General features: G+C 44.0%; 1 protein-coding gene across 1 annotated transcript in view; it reads right to left on the bottom strand.

The window, feature by feature from the left end:
- The window catches only part of COL4A2 (collagen type IV alpha 2 chain), a 191,000-nt gene that overhangs the window by 78,120 nt on the left and 99,059 nt on the right, over window positions 1–13,821 (bottom strand). Inside the window, exons 5-6 of the mRNA XM_023621825.2 lie at window positions 2,575–2,709; window positions 2,439–2,483 (exon numbers count right to left, since the gene is read on the bottom strand). Of these exons, the coding sequence (XP_023477593.2) occupies window positions 2,439–2,483; window positions 2,575–2,709 (180 nt within the window). The remainder of the gene's footprint in view (window positions 1–2,438; window positions 2,484–2,574; window positions 2,710–13,821) is intronic.

The following is a 13,821-nucleotide window of genomic DNA, read 5'->3' as shown; positions in this document are numbered from 1 at the left end:
TGAGGGGCTGGATCAATAATCTACAATTTATGGACTATGAGGCCACAGTCTATTTTGCTATTTCTTTATACAACAGATGTTTAGAGATATGCTTTTTTATTGTGGGATTTCTTTAAAATTTTGCTTTTCTTGACAACAGATCAAACACATATTCCAGAGTGATTTTTGAGGCCATTAGGAGGTCTTTTAAATTTGCTTTGAGAAATGTGGTTCATGATAAATGAACAAATCCTGTATCTAGTGCCTGTACCTTGAATGATATTAAGAAACACGATGAGAAAATCAGAATTTTTCTTTTGTTTGCACATCTCTTTGCTTCAGATGTTCAAAGCCATGGCTGTAGCTGGTGCCATCAGTCACGGGATTCAGGTGACTTCTCAGTCAACACTTGAGTAGATCAGAGGCATCCTGATCACTCCTGGAATCATGGGCACCATCTCTCCAGTTGGTACAGAGCCAGCTGTCTGATGGCCTTCGAAGTAAAGGCCTCTTTTTTGGGGTCTCTGAAAGCTGATTCTTCAAATTCAGCCTGAAAAATAAGCTTGGTAGGCATTCTGCTTGAGATCTGCGGTATTCTAGGATGCTTTGCTTAAAGTGTACCACTGGGTTCTTTTTCTCCTGAATTTTTGGTCTGCTGTTGGTCTTTCTTATTCCCTTAGAATTGATAAGTCATTTGAAATTGCATGTCAATCTGATGTGAGTTACAAATTGTCCTTCAAAGAAAAATTTCAACTATGTTGAGCTGAACGTCCATCTTTTGCTCAACATCTAACTAGATCCATTTCTATACAATACAACTCTAAGATTTCACTGCACGTCAGTTTTAATGTGCCACTTCTAAACAGCTCAAATTACCCAGGCCCCTCAAACTCCACAGTCATTACCTGCTTCAGTCTGGCAGGTGACATTTAAGTTAACTTAGGTATCAGAGTCTTGCAGTTGGACTATCTGTAGCAGCACTGGGATTCTGGAGAAAGTGATCAGTTATCTGCTCCCCACGATCACTCCCTCATATGATGATTACTTCCTCTCTAACTTGTGAAATATTTGCTTCTGATATTGAATGAGAATGAAGTGGAAAAACAAATTAAACTATGACATGGATTGGTTACACTATCTTTCCATAACGTCACTTCATTCAAACTCAGATTTCAACTTTCAGAAGGCAAAAACTGATGAACGCTCCAATGCGTTCCAGACAACAGTTCAAAAACGGGCAATTTAGTTTGAGGCAGTTGGTTGAAAAATACTTTCATTATTTGTTTAACCCCTGAAATCTGCAGATTCTTCAACTGTGCCAATTTCTCAAGATTCTGACGAATGTGAAAGTTATTTCCTCATTTGCTCATGGCTGTGCGTTGTAACTGACGCATCTGTCCGAGCTCCCCATCCAGGGGACGCTTAGGATGATTGGCCATGTAGGTCTCAGGTCTTGGTAATCGTGGCTTTTTTCCTGAGCTCTGCCCACTTCCTTCTACTGCGGCAAAGGTCTTTCTGAACGTGGAGCTAAAGGTCTGAAGCAAAAGCATGAACTCCCCGTGATCACTCCCTACTCACGCTCTTCCTCCATTGTCCTGCAAGAGAGCAGCCCTGTCTGCGTAGCCTGGGGGATGAAGAGTCTCCCTCCCCGTGCGTGCGCACATGTGTGCATGTGCACGTGTGTGTGTGTGTGTGAGCGTGCCAGCACGGTGATAGAGAACATGTGGCTGCAGGGTAAGGGTGCAGACATCTGTGTATATGTGTGACGTTCCTGGAGCAGATGTCCTTAAACTTCGGCAGCAGACAGAGATGGGGCTGGTCTGAGTGTGCGATACACACATTTATCCCCGAGGCTGCGAGCTGCAGGAAGCTGGCCCTGGGAAATTTGCTGAGGGATCCCTGTGAAGAAGGCTGTGAGGCAAACTGTTTTGTTTATTTTTTTCTGCCACAAGAAGTAAAGTAAACTAGGTTAGACAAACACATGTTCTTGCATTTTGAGATTTTCTCATGGACAAACCATGCCTTTTCGTCTTCTCAGTTATGTGTGGTTACTACAAAGAATTCGAGAAGCTGCACAAATGCTCGGCAGAGCTTCATTACACGCCCGTTCTTGGCGGCACTGCTTTATACTCAGATTGTTCTACAGTCCAAACAAAACTTCCAGACCGGCTCTTTATTGAGCATATCTGAGCAACACATTAGCTTTTTATTACAAAACAACGTCCAGTTTTAGCAAAGTAGCCTCAATTCTGAAGGCAAGCCTAAAAGAACGTTTACAAAGGAAACAATTTGTCCAATATCTGACTGGATTCCAGGAGAAAAAATATGCACGTATAGCCACACAGGTTTTATATTATAAACAAAAAAGGAGGTCTAGTTCGAAATGTTTCTATAACTCATAAACGTATTGCTTCGCATGCGTACAATGTTTTAAAATTCTAATCTTACGAAAAACTTACGGGAATCCCGTCGGCACCAGGGAATCCAGAAACGCCTCTTGCTCCCTATAAAAAAGGCAAACAAGTTCAATGAAGGCCAAGACGCCCACCGCCCTTTACAAAGCAGGAGGAAATACCGACAGTCGTGTGTCCGTACCACATCTCCTTTTGGTCCTGTGATCCCGGGAGGGCCTCTTTCCCCCTTGTCACCTTTGCGGCCCTGCAGTCCTGGGAATCCTTGTAACCCTGGGGGCCCGTTGTACCCCTGGGGGCCCACTGGCCCTGGTTGACCCTGTAGAAACAACATATATTCAATTTCCATAATTAAGAGCAATGAATGAGCATTTTCAGTCACGGTGCTTTTAAAACCACACTTTTCATTCTCATAGAGCTATAATCTTCAGAGAACATCATATGGAAACTACATCTTCTGCTATGAGAGCCACAAAATAATTTCTGGCTAAGAAACAAATCATAGTGTTTAAAGGGAAAAAAATTAAATGTAAGAAAAACTTATCCTCCATGACTCAAGTGATGTTATTATGAAACAATATTGAGTTGGAAAGACTCAACTTACACTTGACTTTTTAAAAAGTCCGTGCAGTATAAGAAAAGTTCCAAACAAACTTCTAAGATTTTCTCTCTATCTCAGTGGAATGCATACAATAGATATGGACGTGCATATTGCATTCAGGTATCAAAGTGACTCCCAGATGTTTAAGTGATTGGACAATCGCTCCTTTGTTCAAACACAGGAGTGTGCATGCATGCACGCATATGGGAAAAAAATAAAAAGTTTCTGAAACATATCAAAATGTATGTCCATATCCCCTAGTACGGCTATTATTAAAAGAAAAGAAAAGAAAATTGTGTTGATGACAATGTGAAGAATTGGTAACCTTGTGCACTGTTGGTGGGAATGTAAAATGGTACAGCCATGGTGGAAAAGAATATGGTGGTTCCTCAAAAAATTGAAAATATAATTACCATAGAATCCAGCAATTCCACCTCTGGGATAATACTCAAAAGAATTAAAAACAGAGCCTTGAACAGATATTTCTACACCCACATTCACTGCAGCATTTTTCACAGTAGCCCAAAGGTGGAAGCAACACAAGTGTCCATCGATGGATGAGTGGATAAGCAAAATATGTTATATACATATGATGAAATTTTATTCAGCCTTAAAAAGGAAAGAAATTCTGACAGCTGGTACAACACGAAGGAACCTTGAGGACATTATACTCATTGAAATAAGTCAGTCACAAAAGGACAAATCCTGTGTGATTCCACTGAGAAGAGGTCACTAGAGTCGGCAAATGCATAGGGAGAGGAAGGATAATGGGGGTTGCTGGGGGAGGGGAAAGGAGGAGTCACTGTTTAGTGGGGACAGAGTTTCAGCTTGGGAAGATGAAAAAGTTCTGAAGATGGAAGGCGGTGATGTTTGCACAACAACGTGAATGTACTTAATGCTTCTGGACTACAGAAAAACGGTTAAAATGATTTTATGTTAGGTATGTTTTACCATAAAAAAAAGATTAAAAAGAGGGTTCTATCTCTTTTATTAATGGAACTAATCCACGTATTACAGTTATGTTTCAACGAACCTCCCAGGTGAGACCAAATGAAAAAAAAACCAAACTCTATGTCTTGATTCCTCTCTAAATGAATGAGTCTGCTGTCAGCCATCATACGGAACCTTTAGCTGCTAAGCCCTATTTGCTTTCACGTATCAAATTCCTATTCTGTCTTCAGGCTGAGGGGGGACTGAGCCATTATTTTTAGTCTTCTCTTCCAATGCCTAGAAGTAGCTTTTCTGGTATAAACTGTGCTGCTAAAAATTTTGTCTTTACAGAAGGTTTACAACCTGTCCTCAACATTCCACACAACTGAGGGGAAGTGAAGAGTTTCACAAAGCAGCATATGCTGCAGCATTAACATCACGACGCCGCACTGGCCTAGATGAGTGTGGGGAGATCTCGCCTCCGAATTTCATTATCCTCCCTATGCTGCGTGTTCCTTTAGATGTTGGCCCTGGCATGGGGGAAGCAGCAGTTAAGACATTGCCTTGGGATGAAAGATACGATGGAGATTAAGATCTCAGTTGGTAGATAAGACGGGACCCCCCGACTCCTCAGACAAATGGGAGATTTGGGAAGTTCACTCAGGGCTCCCTCTGGGCAAGGTCAGAGTTTACAGATGGTGGGTTCTCCCGCTCTGCCCTCCACATGTTCCCAAAGAGCCCAGTCAATGCAGAAATCAGCAGGTACGCAGCCTGATCGCAAGCATGGTATGGAGTGGCGAAGCCAACGTATTTAATATCTTTGAAGAATGTGAAAAAGTGGGACCACTGCCACTGTTTGTTTATTCCTAGTGGAGGAGAGCTGTGGTCCAAGACAGACAGCCTGACCGTGGACACGTGCTATCCTAGGCTCATCCTCATCTAATGCTCAGGGGTCTTAGTATGCCACGTTTGTTATGCGTTTGGGGACAAAACATGCTTTGATTCCGATTTTTATGGCTCTTTCCCAGTTGTGCTTATCTTTGTTTTGTGGTTAAACTAGAACACAGTCTTCTTGTGATGATGACATACCAGGCCCCTGAGCCTGCACATTCCGCTGACCATGGCGAGGCCCGCGGTTGGCTCGTGTTACAGGCAGCATCCTTTGGGGGATAAAATGTTCCTCATTAGCTCTGTCATTTTCACTGTCTGTAAACTACATCTCTATCGGGGGATTATTGTCCAGAGCCCTCTGAGGGAGAACGTTACTGCTAACCAGAATGGAATATGTGTATCTTCCCGATGAAAGGCCACATTCTAGCCTTGCATCCACTAACCACTCCTCTTTTCCCTTTGATGGGAAAGTGACTAACAACATCATGCACTCATTTTCCTTCCATTGTCAGTAAACTTTTTAACCTTTGTTTCTTGGATAGGAAGTCTGACTTTTGGAATAGAACTCCAGTCTTTCCTTTTCTGGAGCAGGCTGTCCCTTTTTTCTTTTTATCAAAGTGAAATTCCTATAAAATAAAACAAACCATTTTAAAGTGGCTTCAAATACATTGATAATGTTCTCTATCCACCACCTCTATCAAGTTCAAAAACATCTTCATCACCCCAAAAGGACACTTCATACCTATCGCTCTGCCCCCAGCCTCTGGTAACCACCAATCTGCTTGGGGTTTCCATGGGATCTACCCATTTTGGCTATTTCATACAAATGGAGTCAAGTGATTGATACCTGACCCTTTGTGTCCGGCTTCTTTCACCCAACGTAACGCTTTTGAGGTTCATCCATGTGGTAGCGTCTGTCAGTACTTCATTCACTTTGATGGCTGAATAATATTCCATTGTATGGAGAGACCACAATTTGTCCATTCATGTATTAATTAATGCACATTGGGAGTGCTTCCCCCTTTTGTCTATTATGAATAGGGCTGCTGTGACCATACGTGTACAAGTAATCTGGCTTGAGTCCCTGTTGTCAGTTCTTTCGGGTATATACCTAGGAGTGGACTTGTCAGATCATACAGTAATTCTGTGTTTAACTTTTTGAGGAACCACCACGCTGCTTTCCACAGTGGCTGCACTGCTTTACATTCCCAGCAGCAATGTGTGAGGGTTCCAATCCACGTCCTGGTCAACACTTGTTAGTTTCTATTTTTTTTTTTATTGTAGCCATCCTAGTGGGTGTGAAGACGGTGTCATTCTGAAGCTTGAGCTTCTGACAGATGGGCCATTTCACAAAATTCCATCTAGCTTCTGCCTGGGGAAGGGCCAGGAAGAGTCTGGAGAGAATCTGAATTAGTCCCTCATCCTCCAGGACGGAACACTCAGTCTTGCCCTGTGTTGCTGAGATTAACTGGACATTTACATCGTGGCCCAAGGACGCCACAGAGATGCACGTTTGGTCACTAGGGACTGAGATTTTCCCTAGGATATCCTGTCCACCAGGGCATCGAGTGCGTTTGTAAAGAGCAGCTGGAATGATCAGGTAATGAGGAGGATTTCCTTCTGTGCTCATCATCATCATTATAAAAGTCCATCCTCGATTGAAAAGTCCCAATGGAAGACTTATTTCTGTGTCTGCCTTTCCTTTTGTAGTAAGTGACGTTAAAAATAAAAATTACCCCGGAAAGAGTGTGACTTTAGTTTAAATGTCCTTGCATAAATCTCAAAAGCTCTTAAATTTCTAAAGCTCCTAAAATTCCTGCAATATACTTGATAAAAGCATTTCCACAAAATGTTTCTTATAAGCCAGCAGACGTTGCAGAAAGAAGCTGTAAGATCACGCCCTATGACCCCCGTCCCACCAGAGAATTTGATTCGTATAAATGTATTACTTCCTAGGAAACAGGATAATGAAAAGTATCCTTTAATTGTGTATCTTACGGGATGAAGCACTGTTACAGGTCTTAAAAAATAGTTTCTCTCATTTTACCCCCATGCAACCGCATGAAGTAGGCATCACCCCGACACTGGGGGCTCAGGAAGGTTCAGTATGAAGAAATGACTGTTGTGCAAGTAGGCCTGAGGGGCAGGGCTGAGTCCATCTTCCATCACACCTGTGCTGCTCAAAGTGAGGTCTCTGAGCCGCATCGGCACCACTTGTGAGCTTGTGAGAGTCCGAGTGTCAGGCCCGGCCCAGACCTCCTGACCTGCACTGAACATGATGACTAGGAGGTTTCTCTGCACAGTGACGTTTCAGAATCACTGCACGATCCCACCCTCCTTCCCTTCCTCCAGGAGAAGACAAGTACCTTTTAACAAGAAAAATCTCTTGAGCATGAAGTTGGATCTCAGAAGAAAGGCCAGGCTTACTGAGTCAGGCAGAGGAAAAATCTAATATTTATGTTTGTTAGATACTGTTCTAATCAAACGTTTTCTTGGTCTTACGCTTTAGTGATAACTGCAAGACAGAACAGACTTTGAGGGCTGTTAGAGCGGAGGGTTGCGCACGGTCCCTCCCTCTCCTGGAGTATGTGTGGGATGTGCAGGGTCAGTTTGGGAAGGCGAAGCCTGAAAGGCAGATGGAATGCGCCCAGACCTGAACACACATTACTCAAATACCGCGACTGTGGGGAGAATGCACTCAGAGTCCTGGGACGCTTAGTAAGCTCTTATGAATCTGGAAATTTCACTTCCGAGAAAAGGGGTAAAATATAAGCAGACATGTGCACCTGGGAATAACTATAATTTCAGGGTCTAAAATAAAGGTTAAAAAGATGGATGATTAATCAGGGCCCCAAGAAATTTTGTCGCACATGCACGGACTCCCAAGGTGGTGTCTGTTTCCATTCATAGTTTATTAACCTTAAAATCGCCTTGGGTGAGGGAGTAAAAAAAGTTTCACTTATCAGAGAAGGATAAAGAGAAACGTTTCCAAGGATAAATCTGCTTCACTGCCCATGAGGATTTTTCATCTATAGTACAGCGCTTTCCTGGTAGAATAAGAATAAGCTTTTCATGACTTACTGGCCAACATCTGAATAGTAGGAAATCCCTTCTCCTTCCTAAGTTTACTCTTCCCGTCTCGCCTTTTATGGGCACTGGGCACTCCACCAGACACCCCACATCCTCGCTGGTCCCCTGGGCGGCCCCTCCCTTCCTTGCCGTTGCAGTGTGTTCCAGACGGTCTGGCCCTGGAGGCTGCAGTTGTCGGTGACCAGCAGGGGAGTCCCAGCCTCAGCACTGGCTCATTCTGCGAGCTGTTCACACACATTTGAAATTATGTAAAATGGCCCTAAAGGCAGGAAGGGCTACTTTTTAGGATCCAGGAAAACAATTCTTTCATCCAAAATATAGAAATAGTCACTGATCTTTGGCATTAGCATTTGTGAGCAATTTGTAGATGATGCTGGCAGGATGAACTAACACCACATTCCAAGCTAACAACAATGTGAAGGTTAGTATTTGAATAGCATATCACATATATAATAACTACCAGTAAATAATGACCAACAGCCTATTCCACGCAAAATGGACAGAGCTCATGTTAAGTCTGCCACCTTTTACCTGTAGTTTCCTAGTTAATACATAACAAAACATTAGTCCCGTGCTGGCTTCTATTCCAAATTAAGGATTCCACTTATTCCAGCTTCCACTGAGTGCCTGCTCTCCACAATTATTTGACACAGAATGTAGGACGAGTGGTGATATAAAGGAAGTCACATCCATAGTAAAGAAACAACCTTGACACTCACCTCGCTCCATATACAACCATTTGGTCAAAATGGATGACAGAACTAAATGTAAGAGCTAAAACTATAGCACTTCGAGAGGCAAATATAGGGAATAATCTTTATGACTTTGGATTAGACAAAGATTTCTTAGACAAGACACAAAGATCACAGACCCTAAAAGAAAAAAAGATGATAAGACTAAAAAGTTTTATCTTCAAAAGATACTGTTAAAAAATAAAAAGCAGGCTACAGACTGGGAGAAATATTCGCAAGACACCTATCTGATAAATGACTTTTATCCAGATTTAGGAAGAACTCCCAGAAAACAATAAGGAAACAAACCACCTAACTGAAAAAATGGGCAAAAGATTTGAACAGACCTTTCACCAGAGAAGATGTACAGATGGAAAATAAGCACATGAAAAGCTGCTGAACATCACTGGTCATTAGGGAAAAGCAACTGAAATCCAGAATAAGCTATAACTGCAGCCTGTTAGAATGGCTGACACGCACAGAGAAGAAACTGGCCATGCCAAGTGCCAGGGAGGATGCAGAAAAGCGACAACTCTCTTTCCCAGCTGGTGGGAATGCAAAATGGGGCAGCCACTTTGGAAAACGGTTTGGTGGTTTCTTATAAACTTAAACACATACTCACCATAAGCTGCACAGGTAAATGTTCATAGTGGTTTAATATATTTTAGAGAAAAACTGGAAACAACCTGAATGACCATTGGCTGAGGAGTGGATCAATAAGAAACTTTTTTTACTCCCTTACCCAAGGCGGTTTTCAGGTTAATAAACTATGAATGGAAACAGACACCACCTTGGGAGTCCGTGCATGTGCGACAAAATTTCTTGGGGCCCTGATTAATCATCCATCTTTCTAACCTTTATTTTAGACCCTGAAATTATAGTTATTCCCAGGTGCACATGTCTGCTTATATTTTACCCCTTTTCTCGGAAGTGAAATTTCCAGATTCAGTGTGGAACATCCATAAAGTGGAATACGACTCAGCAATGCAAAGGAAGAAAGGACCCTGACGCGCAACAAGGATGACTCTCAAAGGCTAAGTGACGGGGCCCCACATGAAAGGCTGCATACTGTCCGTCCTGTTGATATGGTATGATCCTGCTTTCCTACTTCTAGCACTTTCCAGAGAAGGTGAAAGCAGAGACACAAAACAGAGCAGTGGCTGCCAGGGGTGGAGGGGGAGGAAGGGGCTGACTGAAAAAGGCACAGCGAAACTTTCGGGGGTCCTGGACCTGTTTGACATCATGATTTTCATGGTTGTTATATGGCTGTACACATTCGTCAACATTCACCGAATCGTATGTAAATTATACCTCAATATCTTGACCTAAAAACAACCAACCAACCAAAAAAGGAGCGTGGTGAAGGCAAAGATTAAGAAGACAAGCCCTGAAGTTCACAGGCAAGTTGCATACGCCCGAGTCCCTTTGGTACATTCTTACAAGTGAATTTATAAAGTGGATAATATTTAGAAAAGGAAGAAGAGTGGACACTTTTAAAATAAAATAAAAAAAAAATTAGCCAAAGGGTTTTTAAAAATGTCTGCCAGGGAAATGAAAACACGTGAAGACCTAGCTTTCCTTGTCTGCACTCTGGTCTATTTCAGCGTGATGCTGACAGAAATCAGAACCGTCCAGCGCCCAGCTCAGGGAGCAGCAGAGCTGGAAGTGGGTCAGGACCAAATTAGATTCAGGAGTGAAAGATAAGCCTGGATGTCACCGGTTTCCATTATGCATGATCTTCATAAAACACAAAAAGAGAGGGTGTCACCTATAATTGTAAGATGCTATTGTATAGTTTTCTCTGAAATGATTTGACTTGGATAGATTCACATTATAAAGCACAGACAACATGGATCACCTCTTGCTCTCCACCCATAGGACGAATAAGTCTGAAAACCCTGCTCCTTATTCTAAAAATAGGTAGCACAGGGCAGTCTCCCTCAATGGCTTTCAGTCCAATGCGAGGCCAAGCTTTTTATAGTCTGGATGTGATTTTGCTTGGCATGTGTTGGAAAAGTTGATTTTTCTGGGAAAGCCTTTCATTGCCTCTGTGCTTGTAGCAATAAGCACATTTCATCTGCCTAAATGTGAACCCTTGCCTAACAGACTGACTTGACCTCAAAGCCTCCTGTCCTCCAGGAAGACACGGAGTTGAGTGTGGATGAGCCCAGGGCCCTGGGGAGCACAGCCAGCAGCAGAGGAACTGACAGAAGCACATTCTGGGGCCGCAGGCAGCACACAGCGAGCTCTGGTTGTCAGGCCTCCCAAAGTACGAAATGCTCTTTCTAACTTAGCAGCTGACAATATGGAATACAATATCAACGACCAGAGCATTGTCGCCAACAATATCAACGACCAGAGCATCTTGCCAAAGAGCATTTAGGTCATCACGAGTCAATAATCCAGGGTGGCTCCAGGCTATACTTGCAGGATGAGAAAGCGACCACTAGAATAGGAGGCAACTCTTGAGTTACTGAAATCATGAAACTACTGGTAACTAAAAGAGTTAGCTGTCTACATTTATGGCCTCATTTGCAGACTATTAATTTCCATGTGCCAACCACATGTGCCAACATTTTACTAGCATTCTTAGATCATATGCTTAGGTCATTTTCCAGCGTGACGTGACTCACAGCCGAGCCTGTGTGTTCTACCTACGCTATGTTTCTGCACTGCCCCGTGGGGAGCTCTGTGCACGGTGATCGGCCAACAGCCCCAGGAACGCTGCCTCCAGGTGGAAGGAGGGACAGGAAATACCTGCGTGGTGGCCTTCCAAACACTGCATCCCTGCTGAGATGATCACCAGGCTGGCAGTCTTAGCGAGACCTTTTAGGATCTGTGGCACAGACCAGGAATGGAACCAACAGTTATATCTACTTCGCATGTAGACTAAACACAGTCACGTGAAAGAAAAATATTCTTGAGGTTGGCATTATACTGAGTTGGTCTGTTATGGGAAAAAAAATTGGCCAAGAAAGAAAAAATGATTAAGAGCAAGGGAGCATTCTGACCTGGCTTGCTGGCTTGGTACTCAGCTTTTTTCCTATTAATCTTTATTTGAAACGTCCCTGAATAGGACAAGTTTTAACTAGAGCTCCACATTTTCTGTCATCAGAAAAGGTGTGGCCACCACCCTCCACCTCACCTCTCCTTTCTCCTCGTCATTCCTCAGCTTTAACCTACTGAACTGCTACCTTATTTTCAAAGAGTTATTTACTGTCTTCATTTCTTTTTTAAGATTTTAACTTATTTTTAAATTTACATACAATGAAATCTACTTTTTGCAGCACACAGTTGGGTGAGTCTGGACAAGAGCTCAGGGTACACCACTCCTAGTCCCTGTGCTGCCCCCTTTTGTGGTCACACCCTCCTACCCCTCAACCTGTCGATCACTGGTCTTTCTCCAGCCTTATAGTTTTGCCTCTTCCAGGCTACCATACAAGTGGGCTCATACCATGTGTCATCTCTAGAGTCTGGCTCCTTTCCCTTCGCCTCGTGTGTTGGCCGCTAACCCGCTGCTGCCTCTATCGACAGTTTCCTCCTTGTTATCGCTGAGAACGGTTCTGTTGGATCCCATTACCAGAATCTGTTTATCCACTCACTTGTTGAAGGACATTGGAATTGCTTCCAGTTTTTGGGGAATGTGAATTGGGCTGCTATGAACATTCATGTATGTTTTTCTCGGTGTGGACACATTTTTGTAAATACTGAAGAGCAGGATGGCTGGGTCATACCGCAAGTATATGTTTAACTTTATTAAAAAGTTGCAGGACCGTTTTCCAGCCTGGCTTTTCTGTTTTGCATTCCCACCAGCGTCGTGTGAGAGTTCCAGGTGCTCCACATCCTCGTCAGCATTTGGTGTCGTCAGTTTTGTTCTCTGAACCACTCTGCTAGGTCTGCAGTCCTGACTCCTGGTGGTTGTAATCTTGTTCCTTTTTATTAGCAGTTGCTACATTTCTGCTAATCGCAGATCCAGTTCAGGGTTCAGCGTTTCCCTTTATAGCATCATTATTACTGCTGCTGTGACATCCTTTGGCGATGAGAACCAATGGCCCAGCCCCTGGAGCACCCGTCATGCTGTGCGAGGAACTAGTGGTCTGCTCAGAGTCAGTGGCATGTGACCACCATTTTGGTCCCCTGGCTGTTTTCCGAGAAGACAAACAACCCACAGTCAACTTCTTCACAAACGTGTGAGTCTTGTTCCAAGGGCAGCAGGGCCTGAGAGGGAGGTGGACCCACACGGACCAGACATCAGGCCTGAAAAACGACCTCAGAGCAACGTGCCTCAAAGGCGGGGCCTTGAAAGGACCATCTTTGGCAGGGCCAGCCTGTTACTATGAATTCCGCAGAGGCAGGGGAAAAAAGATAATTAACAAAATGTCTGCCGTACGGAAACTAAAGAGAAATCTAGCTCCCAAGTTCTTACCTATCCTACAGATTTCATTTTATTTTGGCTAAAGGAATATTCCTTTCTGATACGTTATCGGACAAGATGCACGGTCGTCTTTCTGGCACAGGAACTGGCAGCCTCCTTCTCTAGCAAGACTCTTATAGAGAATGACGGTCATTTTGGATTAGACCAACGGTACATCACTTTGGAGATTCACATCTCTGCTCTTCATCAGTGATGGACTAGTACTTTCCCAAAGGCTTCCTACACCACCAGATTGGGAGGGGGCTTCAGAGAGCATGTGGAGGAGGTCCTCGGATCAGAGCATTAGCGTCGCCTGGAGCTCATTAGCAGCGAGGGTCCTCAGACCCTCTGAACAGAATCTGCATGTGAACAAGACCCCAGGTGACCCGTGGGCTCCTCAAAGCTTGAGAAAACCACCCTAGGAGCGCTCCCTGCCCCAGGATTGGTTTTGGCTGACTGCCAAAGCATCCACTGGGGAGCCCTGGTCCTCAAGGATTTCTGGTCCAGCAGTTTGGTGGGGGCAGGGTGGGGGAAAAGGCGAGCCTGGGAATCTGTATTTTCAACAAGCTCCCCAAGCAGGTCCGATGCACGGCAGGTTTGGGAGCTGGGACAAGGCTAATTCTCATGTAGGACAGGTGAGGAAACAGCTCAGGGAGTGAAGCGTCTCCCGGCTCTGCGGACCCTCCGCCCAGGAGCGCTTCACAGCCTCACTTCTGCCGGTGCCAGGAGTCCCTGCGCTGGCTCACCGCTACTGGCCCTCGGAGGGTTTACCTC

This window comes from Equus caballus, chromosome 17 (genome assembly GCF_041296265.1).
Source record: "Equus caballus isolate H_3958 breed thoroughbred chromosome 17, TB-T2T, whole genome shotgun sequence".
NCBI classification, from domain to species: Eukaryota; Metazoa; Chordata; class Mammalia; order Perissodactyla; family Equidae; genus Equus; species Equus caballus.
This window is presented reverse-complemented; position numbering and strand designations above follow the sequence as displayed.